This window comes from Rhododendron vialii, chromosome 7a (genome assembly GCF_030253575.1).
Source record: "Rhododendron vialii isolate Sample 1 chromosome 7a, ASM3025357v1".
Classification (NCBI taxonomy): domain Eukaryota; kingdom Viridiplantae; phylum Streptophyta; class Magnoliopsida; order Ericales; family Ericaceae; genus Rhododendron; species Rhododendron vialii.
Window position 1 is genome coordinate 10,223,786 of NC_080563.1, and position 17,873 is coordinate 10,241,658.

The 17,873-nt window shown below is 37.8% G+C and overlaps 2 protein-coding genes and 1 non-coding gene across 3 annotated transcripts; all 3 read left to right on the forward strand.

Moving 5' to 3' along the window:
• Nucleotides 1–3,395: 3,395 nt before the first annotated feature.
• On the forward strand, nt 3,396–4,903 carry LOC131333553 (dirigent protein 5-like). Its single transcript, XM_058368130.1, has 2 exons — nt 3,396–3,734; nt 4,392–4,903. Exons 1-2 carry the CDS (start codon nt 3,491–3,493, stop codon nt 4,724–4,726), a joined length of 579 nt encoding a protein of 192 aa, XP_058224113.1. The 5' UTR covers nt 3,396–3,490; the 3' UTR covers nt 4,727–4,903.
• A 7,878-nt stretch (nt 4,904–12,781) lies between these two features.
• On the forward strand, nt 12,782–13,542 carry LOC131332335 (dirigent protein-like). Its single transcript, XM_058366505.1, has one exon. It carries the CDS (start codon nt 12,817–12,819, stop codon nt 13,381–13,383), a length of 567 nt encoding a protein of 188 aa, XP_058222488.1. The 5' UTR covers nt 12,782–12,816; the 3' UTR covers nt 13,384–13,542.
• Nucleotides 13,543–14,529: 987 nt separating this feature from the next.
• Nucleotides 14,530–14,601, forward strand: TRNAG-UCC (transfer RNA glycine (anticodon UCC)). Its single transcript has one exon. It is a non-coding gene; the product is annotated as a tRNA-Gly (tRNA).
• The last annotated feature ends 3,272 nt before the right edge of the window (nt 14,602–17,873 follow it).

The following is a 17,873-nucleotide window of genomic DNA, read 5'->3' on the forward strand; positions in this document are numbered from 1 at the left end:
ATCGTTTAATTAATTTATACACTTAGGTCCCGTTCCAGAACACCTTCTTAAAAAATAAGTACTTATTTCACATTTTTAAATTCAAAAATAATGTAAATGAAAATTAATTTTTCAATTTTTTTACACCGTATTAAAGATCTCAATGAGATCTATCAAACAAGATCCATATTGATAGGAAAATAATTTACGTAAGCACGTGATTTTTAAACTTAAAATTGCCTTATTAAAAAATAAATACTTATTTTTCTTTCTGGAATGGAGCCTTAGTCGATGTGCTGAATGATTATTTCTCTGAGAGCACCTAATATCTTATGGAATTTAGGGCCCGATTGGATGCAGCCTTAGTAGGGGATAAGCTTATCAGCCCGGATAAGTACAAAAACCAAGGTTTGCCACCGTTTGGCAACCCATTTCGATACCCGGATAAATTATGCCTGGAACTATTTAATCCACCCAAGGGGGGTTAAATACGGATGGGTTGAACCCAGTCCATAAATAATCCGAGCTTATCCAGCTGGATTTTGACCAGATTATCTCTCCTCATTTGCCCTTCCCCTACCCCACTTTAAGAAGAAGAAGAAGAGGAGACAAATAAACCCAACAAATCATAAATAAAACTCAGAACTCAAACATAACCAGACAAATCAAACAAGCAAATTAACCAATACTTTGTAATTTACAGCACGACACCAGTTCAATTCACAGAGTATTATACCAAAAAGAGTTCCGATCAGTAGAGCTCTGGCGAAGAAACTAGCGGTGGTCAGCCGCCTCGGAGGGATGAGAGAGAGAGAGAGAGAGAGAGAGAGAGAGAGAGAGAGAGAGAGTCATTTTGGAAGTCGGGAACCCACGATTTTACTCCCACCGTTTTCATCCCAGCAACCCTATTCAATGGTGTGGAATAATAGAGAGCAATCCAATGGCATCAAACAATTTTGAAAAATAAATTATTCTAGTTTTATTATAATTAAAATAATTGATTTTTGTAATTATATATTAATATAATGCATAATCTAATTTGAGATTGTAAAGGGCAAAAAAGTCATTTAATAGTTTTTACATCATCTATCCAATCTTATCCCCCTTTCTAATACTCCATCCAAACCAAGTACTATTTAATACCTCCTCCATAAACATCACATTAATGTAGATCATTCCTTATTAACTAATACCCCATACTATTTTATCCCTCCTTATTAACTAATACTCTCAATTCTTTCCCCGCATCCAATTGGGCCAGCATTCACTCTAGAGATGTTAAATTAGTAGATGTTAGAGTACTGTCCCCATAGACGAAATTAATAAATTCCACTTCGCTTAATAATTAAGGGTTTAATTAGGTAATGGACACTAATTAATTAGGTAATGAACTAATAGAAAATGTTATGGGCTAGCTTAAATATTCTTTATCAAGTAAAATAAACTCATAAGATATTTTAGTAGTAACATTTCAGAAAATCAAATTAATACATTAAATTGGTTGAGACTTGAGAGGAGTCTATTTTTGGGTGGCCAGCTGGAAGGTTGGCCAAAATTTGGTCAATACACACCTCACTAGCTAAAAAATTACTACTACATCTTATACTAAAATACCGTATAACCCATACGTAGTGGATGGAAGCGCGCGAATAAGCAAAATCTATTTACGTATTCTTCATTCACTTAGTTATTGATCCAATTAATTTGAAAGTGGTCGGTAAGTTTAGGGTCCTGAATTTGTCGAGATTTTCGGAAACTAACCCAGACATCCGGTTATAAAAAAAACTTTCAAAAATATTCATAAACTTGAACACTGCCCAAGTGATCACTGATTGGTATATGGGAAATCCACAAATGAGTTTGGCTAGTTACTAGGTTCATATAAATCCAATTCTTTTATCTATCGAAATCTAAGATATCTCGAGCGAGCTAACTTGCGTGCATCTCAAACTTAACCTCTACATGTCGTCTCATAGTTGTTTCATACACTTACGCGTAAAGGTCATAAGATGATCCAAAAATTACAGGTAAGAAAAGACCTTAGGAGATGGAAAATCTTCCTTTACTTTTCAATCCTTCAAGCATATGCCCTTTCATTTTTTGATCAGATTCATATGCCCATCTCTTTCCATGCACCCAATTGGCAGAGTTGTTAAGCATCATTTTCACTGATCGATTGTGGTTCTGGGCCATATTAATTTCCCATCTATGAACCTTATCACAAGTACCCTAAAAATTATTTGTCTTGTACTCCTAAAAATTTGTGAGAAAGAGAACTCTCTCTCTCTCTCTCTCTCTCTCTCTCTCTCTCTCTCTCTCTCTCTCTCTCTCTCTCTCTCTCTCTCTCTCTCTGTAGTATATTCAGTAAAATAGATGGGTCTACAAATTAAATTAATTACATATTCAAAATAAGTCCACTGAGTCCGAAAAATTTATGTTCTTACTTGATCTGAAAAAGTTAAACTTTGCCGCGGATGATTGTTAGAAAGATATATTATGTCAACTTTGAAGACGTTAAACATGAGGGATCTTTTGATTTTGATGAGAACAATTAGTTATTAGAGTTGAAAGTTATGAAAGAATCCTTACCGAAACATAAATCAAATCCAATTGAAGTGGTGATTTTTCCTTTTTTGAAATGGATGGATTATTCCAAATTATTGATTGCTTATACCAATATAGGTTGTTGAACTTTGACCAAATATTATCTTTGACCAAATATTATCTTCGCTAATATTGTAGTATAGATTAGCTATGTGATCAATTGAACAGAGATAACAAAGAAGCTTGATTATACAAACAAAATTAGTACATTTTGTTGCTAAAAATCCAGAAAAAAAAAACCCCCATTAATTTTGAGCGATTTTTTTAAAGTTCTTGTAAAGGTGCGTAACTTAAAAAAAATAAAAAAAAATTGGGTAAGTAACTTCAAAATTGTATCTGTACGTGGTACAATAGAAATTTTGCTTTTTGAAGTTAAATTTAATACTCCCTCCGTCCCTTTTAAAGTGTTCTGCTTCGTAACTCCAACTTATTAAAAAAACATCATCATTACACCTTTCACACCAACTTTTTCCTTCACTTTCCTTACTTATCCATCATCATTACACTTTTACTCACTAACTTTTCAAAATAAAATATACTTTTAGGGACAAAATAGACAATACACCAACTTTTACCCTCTTAACTTTACAAAATAGACACTTATTAAGAGACAGTCCAAAATGAAATACTGGACACAAAAAAAAGGGACGGAGGGAGTACCTTTTCATCAATTTGTTCGTGGAAATGCATAATGGCCCCTACTTTCCAAGGGTCGCTTTGAACTCTGGACGTCAGGGTCGGCCTTTCATACGTCCGTAACAAGTACGTCACTCTAACGCTTACATGAAAAAGTAAGAAGATGGTCTATAAATGTTGAGGCCGGAGAGAGAGGGCAGAACTGTATTCTAACTCACAAACCCATCATTATTATTAGCAAAGAAAAACCCCAGCAGCTAGCTAGCTAGCCATGAAGAAGAACATGGGTACTGCAGGGAAATCTTCTTCTTGCAATGTTCTATTCTTCTCCTTCCTTGTCATTTCCTCGTGCATATTGGGAACTCAGTCGAAAACAGTGATCAGTTCCAGAAAGCCATGCAAGCGTCTGGTGCTCTACTTCCACGATACCATGTTTACCGGCAACAACGTCGCCAACGCCACCGCGTCCATCATCGCTAACCCGGATGGGACCGGACTCGGGCCCTTCAAGTTTGGTAATGTCGGAATTCTGATCTAATTAAGCTTCAAAACCCGACTTAGTAGTAATCAGTTTAATTATTCAACAGGATTGTTTTTGTTCCTCTAAATTATCAACTTAGCTATCTGAGCAGAATACCGAGTTATCGAAGCAATTCCTCTCGGCAGAATACCGAGTTATCAAAGCGCATAATTCTGTTACTCGCTTCGTGTGGCTATCTGTTTAATTAATTAATAATTCCTATTTATAGCAGAACCCTGCTAACCACATAGACATCTGTACCTAGATTTTGTTATGGGGCCCATTACGGGTCCCATACAAATGATCCAAGCTGTTCATTAAATGTAAGACATTTTTTCAACGGTCCCCACTCAATATCAGCTCAATCTAAAACTTATAGGTGCTCAATCTAATCATCTAAATTTTTATTCAGATTTTCGGATAATGAAAATTTAGATGATTAGATCGAGCATCTATAAATATTGGATTGAGCTGATTTTTCGCGAAGACCTTTGAAAAAATGTTTTACATTTAAACGGCTCGGATCATTTGTGTGGGACCCGGGGTGGGCTCTACAACAAAATCTATACATAGATTGTCTGTGTGGACAGATTTATTGTTTATAGTAGGTCTACTTAATCAGCAACGTATTAAAAGAAAATTCTCCAAACAGGTAAGACGGTGGTTTTCGACGATCCAATGACAACAGACAAGCAATTCCTCTCCCCTCCAGTGGCTCGAGCGCAAGGGTTCTACTTCTACAATATGAAAACCACATACAACGCTTGGTTCGCTTACTCTTTGGTGTTCAACTCAACTCAGTATAAGGGTACGTTGAACATTATGGGTGCGGACATGATGGACGAAGCGACCCGGGATCTCTCGGTGGTCGGAGGAACCGGAGATTTCTTCATGACGAGGGGAATCGCGACGTTTCAGACCGACGAGGTCCAGGGTGCCGATTATTTTAGGGTTGAGATGGATATTAAGTTGTATGAATGTTACTAGGAGGATTAATTAGTTGCTGAGTTGCTACTGAACTTTTTTTGTGTCCTTTCTAATGGGCAATTAAGTTAAGCCTTCGTTTGAATATGGGTTAATAACTTGTGACGCGAGTGTACTTCTAATGTCCACTAAAGCTCAAGCAAATATCGGAAAATAAAAGATCAGGAAAAATTCATCCTATTGGGGAGGTGCTATTAGTAATTTTATCCCATCTCTTGTCTGTGTATTTTTTTTTTCCGGTCAATTGAAAATTCATTCAAATTCTGAAACAAACCACAGCATGGGTTTAAGTTTAGATAAGTACATTCTAGCTAGTCTAACACTTGCCTAATATTTAGGCTCTCCCTAATGACAAATTCCCTAGCAGAAATGGGCACCTCCACTGCAATGACTAATTCTTCGTCTTGTTCGGCTCCCATTCTAACTAAGTGGTCAGCACACTGATTTGCAGTTTGATAGATGTGGCCAATGTGCGAGTTCATACGCTGAAGCAGGCTTCGTTAATGATCACGCTTTGAGGGTGATTACCAGGATTTCCTTCATTGATCAGGTTGACAGCCTCGAGCAAATCAGACTCCACATGCACATTAGCGAGCTTCTTGTCAATGTGCGAGTTTGTCTATGTATTTACCATGATGCCCATGCTACTTCATTAAAATGACAAAATGTACTCTCCCTCTCTCCTCTTCCTCTCACTTGTCTATCAGAGTAAAGGGAAAAATCACTACCATATAGGTACCATTTAATAATTCCATTATCTAATCCGGTGCAAAATAGACGTGAGGCTGAGCTCACGCATTCCTTACGAGTTCCCGTCGTAATCTTTTCTCGTTAGCAATCCCCTCGTAACTATAACAATTCTCAAACATGATAAGGTTTTCGTTTTTAAAATTGTGGTCGACTATTGGGTTTGTAACAGATTTTCCAAAAAAAATTGAAAAAAAGAGTAAGAATAGTAATGAGCTTAAAAGAATTAAAATAAGAAAATTGGAAATCAAATAAGCAACAGTCAACGAATGGTACAAAATCTATCCAACACAACTCTGTTCCTTTCTATTAATTTGTTTTGAAGTTTTTAATCCATTAAGAGTGAGTGGTTTCATATTTTTTAATCCATTTTTGACTGTGATCCCAAACTAAACTGAACTGAGCTTTAAGTCCCAATCAATTAGGGTCGGCTATATGAATCCGTGTTTTTCATTGAGTTCTGTCACGGACATTGTGTTCCGTGGTATCCAATAAGCCTACATCCTTGAGGATTACCGCTTCTAAGGTCTAATCAGATTCATGTCATAGTGATCCAGTGAGGGGTTTTTTATATGTTGATTGTTAGTTACTTAACGCATAATTCTCATACTTTATCCAGATTTGAGACCGGCTGTGTAAACGATAAAACTCGATCTAAGCGTGACACAAGCAAAGTTCCATTTTTTTTATTGCGGTTTTTTTTTTTTTAATAACGCGGAGTGCTCAAACCAGTTTATCCATACTTTGACTAATTTCTGAGAACTCAATTCCACAATCATCAACTGGCAAAGAGTCTGATTAAAATCAAGAAAAAAAAGAGAAGAGAAACCCAATTTACATAGACTGCTGGGGCATTTTCTAAGGGCATGAATGTCACGAATGGGAGATGCTGTCAGCGGTGCCGAACGGTCTATCCGGTCACTATTTTGACACCGACATAAAACCTCCCTGTCTTTGTCAAATCTTTGGCAGCATCCGCATTGGTCATGTGAGTGTAAATAAACTTTATTTGTAAGCCAAATAGAAGCACTGAATATGTTGTTAGGTGGCATGATTTTTGGACTTAAATTTACATGTAAAGATATATCAGAATCATAAAAGGTGTTATGGTTAACGGTAGGTGCCATACCCTGTGCTCTCTCCGTTTCAAAATGTTTGTACAATCTGCAAAACGAGAATTAAAAAATATATGTCGTTTTTTTAAGACAAATTTCAAACTTTTTTTTTCATAAATTAAAAAAATTCATCGATATCTAATAAACGATTGAATTTTTTTAAAAAATTTTCTAAAAAAAATTGTGTTATTTTTACGTTCGTTTTTCGAACAGAATAAATATTATACAACGGAGTGAGTACTAGTATACAGTAATTCTAAGTCGCACACTTGTGGTAGCCACCAGCGACTCTGTTTCTGTCTTTTTTTCAACATTGTGGAAAGAATAGACGTTTTACCGTCTCATAATCAAGACCACAAAATCATAACACCAAATGAGTTGTAAAGTAAAATTTGTGGTCCCAAAGCTCGACACATTCGAGTGAATTTCACGAACCTACTCCTACATTTTACTTTCTCTCTCTCTCTCTCTCTAGCTAAGCACCCACCTACATTTTACTCTCTCTCTCTCTCTAGCTAAGCACCCACCTACATTTTACTTCTCGGAGTATAATTTTTGAGAAATGTTAAGCGTAAAGAAAAGACCCTTAAAGTGTACATGAATGGTTCAGATGCACTGTATAGTGAATCTGAACAGTTCATATACACTTTAAAAATTTTTTCTTTGATAATTTTCTTTGTCTCTAGCACTCATCGTAATTTTTACTCGGTTTTTGAAATCATTACCTTTTACGGGAAACCGACACTCGGATTGATGACTTCTGTTCAACTTTAGTGACGTGCATCTATTCATTCCAATTTACTACTATAATTTTTGCTCGATTTTCGGAATCATAACTCTTTTAGAGGGAAAACCGACACTCGGATTAATGACTCATGTTCAACTTTAGTGACGTGCATCTATTCCAAACGAGGACAACCCAAGGAGTGATTATTCAGTGGTCATGGTGCATGGCTACGTGTGGTGCTCCAAAAGTTTTTCTACAACCACATAATCACGTGAGATCCATATATTTTGTGTTGAACCCACGTGAATATGTAGTGGTGAAAGCCCTTGAAAGTTGAAGCATCGCAATAAAGCCGATACTCCAAGAGCAATTACTAATAATTTCTTCAATCCAATAGGGAAGGCCGCATCTATACCGGGGTCCCATGTACTTTGTTTGGTTTGGGGAGACCCAACTCTTTTGCTCTGTGCACGCTTTCAATAAATCTTCTCTTCAATTATTATTTTCATTTATCTCTCTCTCTCTCTCTCTCTCTATACTCATGGCCAACTATGAGCTAAGGCTCATGAGGCGCAAGCCTTAAGCCCTCCAAAAATATCCAAAAATTAAGGTCTTCACTTATTTTTAGTGTCTAGTATATATGTGTTGGCCCAGTAAAAATGGAATGGAGGATAAAACAAAAAATAAGAATAAAGTTAGAACGTTAAGTGATAAGATATTAAATGCCTCATTTTTTAAGATCGTCTTAGGCCTCTAAAATGTAAGAGCCGGCCCTGTCTCTACTCCAAAATCTCTCTCAAAACTCAAATCAAAAAAATATAAATTAAAGTGTTAAGGCCTCACCTTCATACAAGCTTTTATCAAAGTGGTGGTAGTAGAATTTCAGCACTTCACTATCAGTTTCACAAGATGAAAATTTCCACCGGGAAAATGCTACAGGTACACATTCCCATATCATTTGCATCTATATAACCAAATCATTGAGATACGTAACCAAACTATTGAGAGGCGTAACCAAACCATCCAATAGAAAACGAAATTTTTATTCATTAAAATTTCGAGTCCTTACAATTGTGATCATCGCTTGAATTTAGCTACTGAATTTGGCACTTGCTTGGAGGAGGAGTATTCTAGTGTTTGTTTCTCGGAGGTAGACAAGTACTTGGGAGATTTGTGTGAACGTAGGAACAGTCTGGATTTTGATATCTTGGTATGGTGGAAGAATAATTCTAACAAGTATCCAATCTTGTCAAAAATAGCGCGTGATATATTAGCTATGCACGTGTCTACCGTTGCTTCTGAGTCGGCTTTTAATACAGGTGGTCGCGTACTTGATCCATTTCGGAATTCACTCTTACCGTTAATGGTCGAGACTCTTGTATGTACCCAAAATTTGCTTCTAAGCACGGTTCCAATCTCTCTTCAACAAGCTATAGATAAAGTTGAAGATCTTGAACGAGGTAATTTAATTGATCTGGTTTATTCAGTCAAAACATTTTCTAGTATTGTATTGAATTAAGTGTTTTTTTTTTCCAGAACTCTTACAAATTGAAATTGATGATGCAAGTTCCTAGGGATTAATGGGGCTTTGGACCTTGGTAAAATATACAGTAGATGTTATTTGATGATCTTTGAAGTTTTTACTTATACAAAAAAAAAAAAAAAGTCTTTGAAGTTTTTAATTGTCTTCTATTTTTCTTTCTATGTAACAAGTTTGAACGGACATGGGAAATATGGGATTGGGAGCAACAGGCAGTAGCACTATGGAGCATGGACTATGGAGTATTGATTACTTTATTTTATTTTGGACTAGTGTGTTTGCCTAATTTAAATTAATATGAACTTGTTGTTTTAATCATTTTGGACTTGTATTGGTGGTCGTCTAAACTTGTAATATGGTGGTGGAAAACTAAAAATGTTTTGATTTGTGGTTGATTGGTTGTGTATGGTTGCTGAAAAAACAGGGGAGTAGAGACTAGAGAGCTGGCTGCTCTTTGTAATTTTTTTTTGTTTTTTTTTGCGGTGTGGTGGTGGTGGAAAATGGAAAGGTGTATGAGTCGTATGACTACTCAATGCTCACTCAGTCACTACTAAAAAAACAGGGGAGGAGAGAGTTGAGAGTTGGCTGCTCTCTGAAAAACTGGAAAACATTTCCAGTCATTGGCACACTGCTGCAAACTAGAAATGTTGGTTTTTTTTTTTTATGTGTGTGGGTGTGCTTTCATTCAGTATTTTAGTCTTGAGAACTGCTATTGGTACCGACGCATGTATATACAAAAAAATAGAGTGTTTGAATCAAGCACCTACGCACGTCGGATGCCATTGATTCCCGCGCAGGCCCACTTGGTTTTTTTTTTAAATTTTTGGACAGCTCGGATTGGCCGTCCGGTGGCCAGAGACGGCCCAGCGCGATCGTCGGTACGATTTTCCTACATCGGGCATCGGTACTCATATCATTTTCGTTCAGTCTTGCTCTTGGGTTTTTTTTTTCTGATCGGTTACTACTTAATCTTGCTTGGTTGTAATATGGAAATGTTGTTTTTTTATGCCTGCAATGCAACTGTGTTTGGAATTTGGATTGAGAAATGTGGAAACTGAAAAACAGGGCTTGTAGCCTTGGATTGAGCTATGGGGCATGGCCCAAAATATTTATATTAATTCTTGGGCCATTTGGCTTGCTGAAAGGGTGTAAAACTAGCCCAAAATAACTAAAGAAGTAAAAAGATAATGGCCCATAAAAATAAAACCGGCCCAACAAAATTGCCCAACAAAACTAGCCCAATCCGATGACCCGACCGAATCCGACCAACTCAACCCGACAACGTTTCAGTCGGAGCCCGACAAATTGTCCGGTCGGGTTCGGGTGGGCACTTATTCAATCCGACTACAGTCGGGTCGGGTCCAACCCGAACCCGAAAAAAATCCAACTGTGGACGGCCATACTAATCTCCCTTTGAGGTTTCTGACCCTGGAGCTCTGCTTTTTCTCAGAAGCCTCGCCTCGGGGACGCCCGTTAAACTTACCCTAGGTCTTATCTCATGACATGCACAGTCTAGCTAGCTCGATCCCTGTTTATTTTCATGGAGTAAAGAGTGAATCTTCCTTATTTTATTTAGGCACCAAACTCGCCTAACTACACCTATTTATTTTGGAAATGTAGATAGATAGAGATAGATGCCTTCATGGGTAAGGGAATACGACAATGGGATTCAAAGTGGAAAATCTGACTTTAATGGAAGATAGCTGGACACAGAAATTCAGGGAGAAAATCATGAAGGATATACATGCAGGTTTTTGCAGACCTCACATGAATGACCACATGCTTGCCAAAAAAAGATTGAGGCAAGGGTACTACTGGACCACCATGGAGTCTTATTGCAATGAGTTTGTCAAGAGATGTCACAAATGTAAGATTCACGCCAGCCTTATGCATATGCCACCAACCGAGTTGACCAGCATGACCACATGCACCATGGTCCTTCTCAGTTTGGGGCAGTGAGATTATTGGGGTCTTCCTGGCAAAATCAGATCAAGAATAGCAACTGTCTTGTTTGGATTTGCCTAATTAAAAAACACTGTCTAATTGATTTTGACGAAAATGCAAGCTAATCATTCATCTTGCGGGCACTGGAAGATAGTTATAAGTTATAACTATTTGACAAAGGTCAAAAACAGTTTATTTTTCTGCATGCCAAATACCTTTACAGTTTTTTTACAACTTAGGTGTCCAGATCAGTTTAAACGCACCTCAAATTATTCTGGGGGATCAATCTCATCGCCCACTTGCAGGGGTCCCAATTGAAGCCATAACAAAGATTTATATGGACCGGCTCCAAAGAAGTTGACAAACCTTGAAGGTTTTGAACTTGAAAACTTAGAAGGGAAACAAACTCTTAAATCTCATGCATTGACCAATGGATGAACCCTTGAAGTTCAAATACATTTACAGGTACTGCATGATAATCTAACCGATCAAACCAGAGAAAAACCCGGGAAGAAAAAAGGGAAGACAGGGATTGGAAAGAGATAATTGCTGACAAGCCTCGAATCCTGAGATAACTGCTGGACTACAAGCCCTTTGGTTCTATATAACGAGGGTTGTCCACTGTCACAATTGTGAGCTTAGCATTTCTTGAGGAAGAGGTTTTCTGGCGAGTTAGTGCACCTCAATTTACTTTACAATCCTTCTTTTGCCATTTTTTTAGATCATTAGCTCTTCTATATCTATTCTAGCTGCTAGTTTCACAAAGCGTATGGTACGATGTCTGTTATCGCTTACAAGGTAATTAAAGCGAACTTAAATAAGCCGGAAGAATTAAACAATCAAAAAGCTCATCTTTTTTTTTACTATGCTTTTAGCTTTCAATTTCAGAAGAATGAATTGATCATCAAGCGGATCAAAAAAAAAAAAAAATTGATCATCAAAGCTATTTTAAGGGTTTATTTAGATCTACGCAAGATATTCATATACCAACCCAACATTGATTTGAAGAAGCAGCCTCAATAAAGTTGTACATTTGGGTATTGTCTTGTCAGTTTGGTAAGCTCATATGGAGTAATTAATAACGGCAAAAATTCCAAAAAATGCAAATACTACTTTTCCTTTATAGCATATGGGCTGGTCCCCCAATATCTAGTGCCTCCAATCGTCCGTTGTCTTAGACTTCAAGCAAACATAAGGTCAGCAGGACTGCCCCCGGGTTGTAATCCATTTTAAATTCATGCATGAGAATTTACTTTCAAGGCAAGGCGTGGGACCATTTTGTCAGAACGGTAAATCTGTCCACACAAATAATCTGTGCACAGATTGTGCAAAGATTTTATTGTGGAGCCTACCAAGGGTTCCACACAAATGATCCGAACCGTTCATTAAATGTAAAACACTTTTACAATGGTTCCCGTAAAAAATCAGCTCAATCCAATACATATAGGTGCTTGATCTAATCAGCTAATTTTTCATTACCTAAAAATCTGAATAAAAATTTAGATGATTGGATCGAGCAGGTATAGGTATTAGATTGAGTTTATTTTTTACGGGGACCCTTAAAAAAATATTTTATATGTAATGAACAGCTCGAATCATTTGTGTGGGACCTGTGGTGGTCCCCATAACAAAATTTGTGCATAATTTATGCACAGATATATGTGTGGTTAGCAGGGTTCTTGTCAAAAAGTACTCACTCCGTTCCAATTTGTTTGTCCAATTGTCAAAATTTGTGTCTTACAAAAATATAATTATATCTTATATTTTATACTGTAATGTTTTTTATGATTTTGAAGATTTTGTACAATAAAACTAATTGAAATCTAACAAACAAAATCCATATTACATATTAAAAACATTACGAATTGAAAATTATAAACAATTTTTTTAGAGGTCAAACGCTCTCAAAAAATCAAAAAGGGGACAAATAAATCGGGACGGAGAGAGTAACACTTAGTGAAATCCTTATATAAAGCAATTGGACCATACCGACATCTAACACTACTACATTTTTTCAGTAATGGCAGGCAAAACTTTATTAGTTTCATCTCTCTTGCTCTCCCTCCTCCTCCTCGGATCCTCAAATACACACACCACCAAAAGAGTCCGTGCTCACCGCCCGTGTAAAAGGCTTATACTCTACTTTCACGACATAATCTATAACGGCAAGAATTCAAAGAATGCAACTTCTGCAATCGTAGGTGCGCCGGCTTGGGGCAACCGAACCATATTGGCAGGGCAAAACCACTTTGGCGACCTGGTGGTGTTCGACGACCCTATTACGCTTGACAATAATCTGCACTCTCCCCCGATTGGGCGCGCGCAAGGGTTCTACATTTACGACAAGAAGGAGATTTTCACCTCGTGGCTGGCGTTTTCCTTTGTTTTCTACTCCGGGGGGCACGAGGGGAGTATCAACTTTGCAGGGGCCGATCCGCTGATGAACAAGACTAGGGATGTCTCGGTGATTGGTGGCACTGGTGACTTCTTCATGACTAGAGGGGTGGCCACTTTGATGACCGATGCCTTTGAGGGGGAAGTGTATTTCAGGCTTCGAGTTGATATCAAGTTGTATGAATGTTGGTAACTAGTTTCTTTTCTTTTTTTGGCTTATGTTGCGTCTTATTTATGATGCCTTCAATAATTTACGATGGATATTGTTTCGTGGGGTCTAACCGCTATGGCCTCTTTGCTCAATGTTTATCACTTCGAGTTGATTTCCAAGTTGATCTGTTTGGAACAGAAATTTTGATAGTCTTTCTCAAAGGAGTGGTGCTATTTGCACCGACCGTTTCCTACCGACGGCCGAGCGCGGCCATCTCCGGCCACCGGACGGCCGATCCGAGCTGTCCAAATTTTTTTTTAAAAAAACCAAGGGGCCCATCATAGGAATCAACGGCATCCGATGTGTGTAGGGTGCTTGAAATAGGGTGTTTAGATCAAGCACCCTACACACATCGGATGCTGTTGATTCCCGCGTTAGGCCTCTCGGTTTTTTTTTTAAAATTTTTTGGACGGCTCGGATCGGCCGTCCGGTGGCCGGAGACGGCCGTGCGCAGCCGTCGGTACGATTTCCCTATATTTTTGGTCGATACGTATAGGATTAGGGTTGTTGCAGGCTTGCGGCCCCTGTTGAACTCACGCACCTGACCAGCCAAAAATAATCAGTACAATGTGTGGATAAATGGTATCCAGGTTGATAAGGTAAACAAACAGAAACTTTGTGGTATATTTGAATTAGTGAAAACTGACAAAAATGCCCTTTTCTTGAATGAAGAACTAACCCTCTAATTGAAAAGGACAAAAAGGTCATTAATGTTGCTACACACTTACACAGCTATAATTTCATTAGATTGACCTTGAATAAAATTGATTACTACTGTAAAACTATATGATCTTGAAATTTAGCAAACACAAAGAGAGAAGTTTTTGGGTGCAAATAGGGAATAGTCCACGTGGTATCCGAGCGCTCATCCGAGCCATTTATACGTGTTTTGGACGGCTATGATTTTAGAGAGAAAGGGAGAGAGAGAGAGAAAGAAGAGCGAAAGTGGTTGGCTAGCTGAGGGAAGAGAGAGTGGTCGAATCTGAGCCATCCAAGTCAGCTCAGATGCACGTTGGATACCATTACGTGGTAATCAATTTGCACTGAAAAAACTTCTCAATACAGCAGCCAACCGTGCATTAAAAGTTCAAGTTTGGTATAAATAAGGATTAATTGTCTATAAGCAAAGCGTTTGTAGTCCAACGGTTAGGATAATTGCCTTCCAAGCAATAGACCCGGGTTCGACTCCCGGCAAACGCACTTCGTTTTTCCTTTTTTGGCCGACGGATAAATGGTTAGATACAGGGAAAAGTTTCCTGAGTGGAGTATCTTGGAGGAAGATACACTACTCCTATCTATTGGGGGGGACTTTACACATAGGAAGGGGGGTCCACTATCCCACTCAATGGAAAATTTCTGTGGAGCGTAATTAGACTTGGGTGTCGGGTCGTGTCGGGTCGGGTCAGTCGGGTTCGTGTCACAAATCACCTAACACATTTAGAATTCGTGTTTCTCGAGTCGTGTTATTTTCGTGTTTCGTGTCAGAAATGCTCAACCCTAACCCGTTAACTTCGTGTCCGGTTCGTGTCGTGTTATTGTGTTTGTTACCTAACTCTATATAGAATTGCAGATATACCATATATTATGTATATATGTTCGTGAAAATGGGTGACACAGATTCGTAACCGTGTTGGTCGTGTCAATTTCGTGTCTCGCGTGTTCAACCCGAACCCGACCCATTTAGAATTCGTGTTCTCGAGTCGTGTCATTTTCGTGTTTCGTGTCAAAAATGTTCAACCCTAACCCGCTAACTTCGTGTCCGGTACGTGTCGTGTTATCGTGTCTCGTGTTTGTTGCCCAGCTCTAAGCGTAATATAGTTTTGGGGGTAATTCTGTAAATTCGCCCTATAGGATATTTCCTTCAAACAATTTGCCCTTGTACCCCGACCAAATTACAAGTGTTGCCCTTTTTCCTTTCCAGGTCACTTTTTCCACTCTCTCTCTCTCCGACAAAAAATTGCAGGATGGAGAACTCACCCTTTCAAGGAAAAATCTAGGAAATCCTCAAATCTCGATCACCACCACGGATGAGCAGGAATTGTACTGGGATTAGAGTCATCAGACCTGTTTATAGGCAAATAGTCTTAGATCTCATTTTTCTTTTTAAAAAAAGTGAATTTCAACCATAAATACTCAATCTCTTTAAATTCATTTTCTCTCTACATGGATAATATTGGATATAAGGTTGAAAGTCAGTGTTTGTTGCTATTTTTTGGAACTCACTGTTTATGGTTATGGAACATGGGCGAGGCCCAAGGGAAAGGAAAGCATTTGTTTCTAGGAAAGGAAAGCATTTTCTATAGTGAATGTTTTGTAGGTATCTGAGGCTCCGTTCCGGAAATTTTCTTAAAAAATAAATACTTATTTTGTCACTTCTCATTCAAAAATAAGAAGGGTCATTCCACAAAATTTAAATAAAAAGTTTCTTTCACATTTTCAAACTCAAAAATAATGCAAATGAAAAAAAAAAGTTCAATTTTTTTTTGCACCGTATTAAAGATCTCAATGAGATCTATCAAACAAGATCCATAGTGGTAGGAAAATTATTTGCGTAAACACATAATTTTTGAGTTTGAAGTTGCCTTATACAAAAAATAAGACTGTTGCTATGATAATAGGTGCCGGCGGAGGGAAATCGTACCGGCGGCCATGCCGGGCTGTATCCGGCCACCGGACGGCCGATCCGAGCCGTCCAAAAATTCTTAAAAAAAAAACGAGGGGGCCTAATCGAGAATCAACGGCATCCGAGGTGTGTAGGGTGCTTGATCCGAGCACCCCTTTTCCATGTATATATAATTAAGCACCCTACACGGAAAAGGGGTGCTCGGATCAAGCACCCTATACACCTCGGATGCCGTTGATTCCCGCACAAGCCCCCTCGTTTTTTTTTTTATAGAATTTTTGGACGGCTCGGATCGGCCGTCCGGTGGCCGGAGACGGCCCGGCGCGGTTGCCGGTACGATTTCCCTCCCCGGCCGGTCAGTACCTATATAAATTCTTCCAAAATAAGTAGCAGCCTTCATATTTTCAGGAACAAGCCTTCTTATTACACAAAAAATAAGTTCTTATTTCGTTTCTGGAACGGGCTCTGACTCTCTTAGTTTCTTTCTGTGCAAAATGAAAATGTTAGAGCTGTGTCACTTAAAAATGCTCCTGAAATGATATGTAATGGATGGATATGTTTTTGGCTTATATATTAGAAATCAGTATTTCTTTTTTGGTTATTGTTTATTATTTTTGTTATCTTTCGGGTCATTGTGTACAGGTGTAAAATTATATAAGTTGTACATGCTTGATGGCTTGACCCCAGTGCGATCAAATTCTGGATCTGTCACTGATTTGGGATCAAGCATTGACAACGTGAGAAACAAAGGACGCGTTCTATTTTCTCTAACGTGCATTCCTCCCTCCTTTTTCACATTTGTTTTCTTATAACCGGATGTGCAGACCTGCTAACTTTTACATCGACTAATTTTGATGTCCCTGAAGTTAATAACCGTGCAAGCCCTCCAGTTGCTCTCAGGTTTGGAAAGTTTGACTTTCGTAAAGTTCGAACATGCGGTCTCATGAAAGACAAACACTTAAGGGGCGTTTCCGCTAAATCAAATGGACTAAACTCATGTTTTTTCAGAGATTTCTAGGCACATCATTTTCCTTACATAAATGAATGAAAATACTATTATTATATAGCGAAAATAATTGGACTAAATAGAAACGCACGCTTATTACTTTTTCATGTTTAGCGGGCCAAACCTCACTCCTTTTCACGTTGACGTTTAATACAGACAAGTTGATGGATTCGGTAATGAATTGACTGTTTCTTGATCAAATTAATTTCACACAGAATTATTATTTATTTATTGGGCAGGAATCCAACAAATGGCCGGTTGAAAATATTTGCATGTTTGCGGATGAAACGGGGGAAGAGGTGATGTATGATTAATGAAAAATAAATTACCGCGTTTAGGGTAATTTTAATTAAAAAAAATTATACTGAAAAGTAAAAATGAGAAAAAGTACAGTAAAAAAAAAAGAAAAAGAAAGTGAAAGCAAAATTTGTTTTCTTCTATACGTTTGATTCAAATGAAAAGGTTTGTAAGAATCTTGCAATAAAGTATTTGTATTTACTAACTTACCTTTAACGCACATTATAGATCCCGATAAGAAATAAAAAACTATTGATAAACTGAAAGTGTCATAAGAAAATTTTTCTTGCGCATTCAGTGAAAAAGTAGAAATTATGTAATCATGCTTAAATGAATTATACAATAAAATCTATTCTAGCACTTTTTACTGTTTTCATGCTTGTCAAACACTAGAAAATGTCTTTATTTTCATTTTCTTTCGTTTTTAATTCTAATAAAATATACTGAAGAATCATTAAAATCTTTCATTGAAGGAAACATATACCACGATGTTACCCGGATGAATAGCTTGCAAATCTTGCGATTACCCCGATAATGAATCCAAGA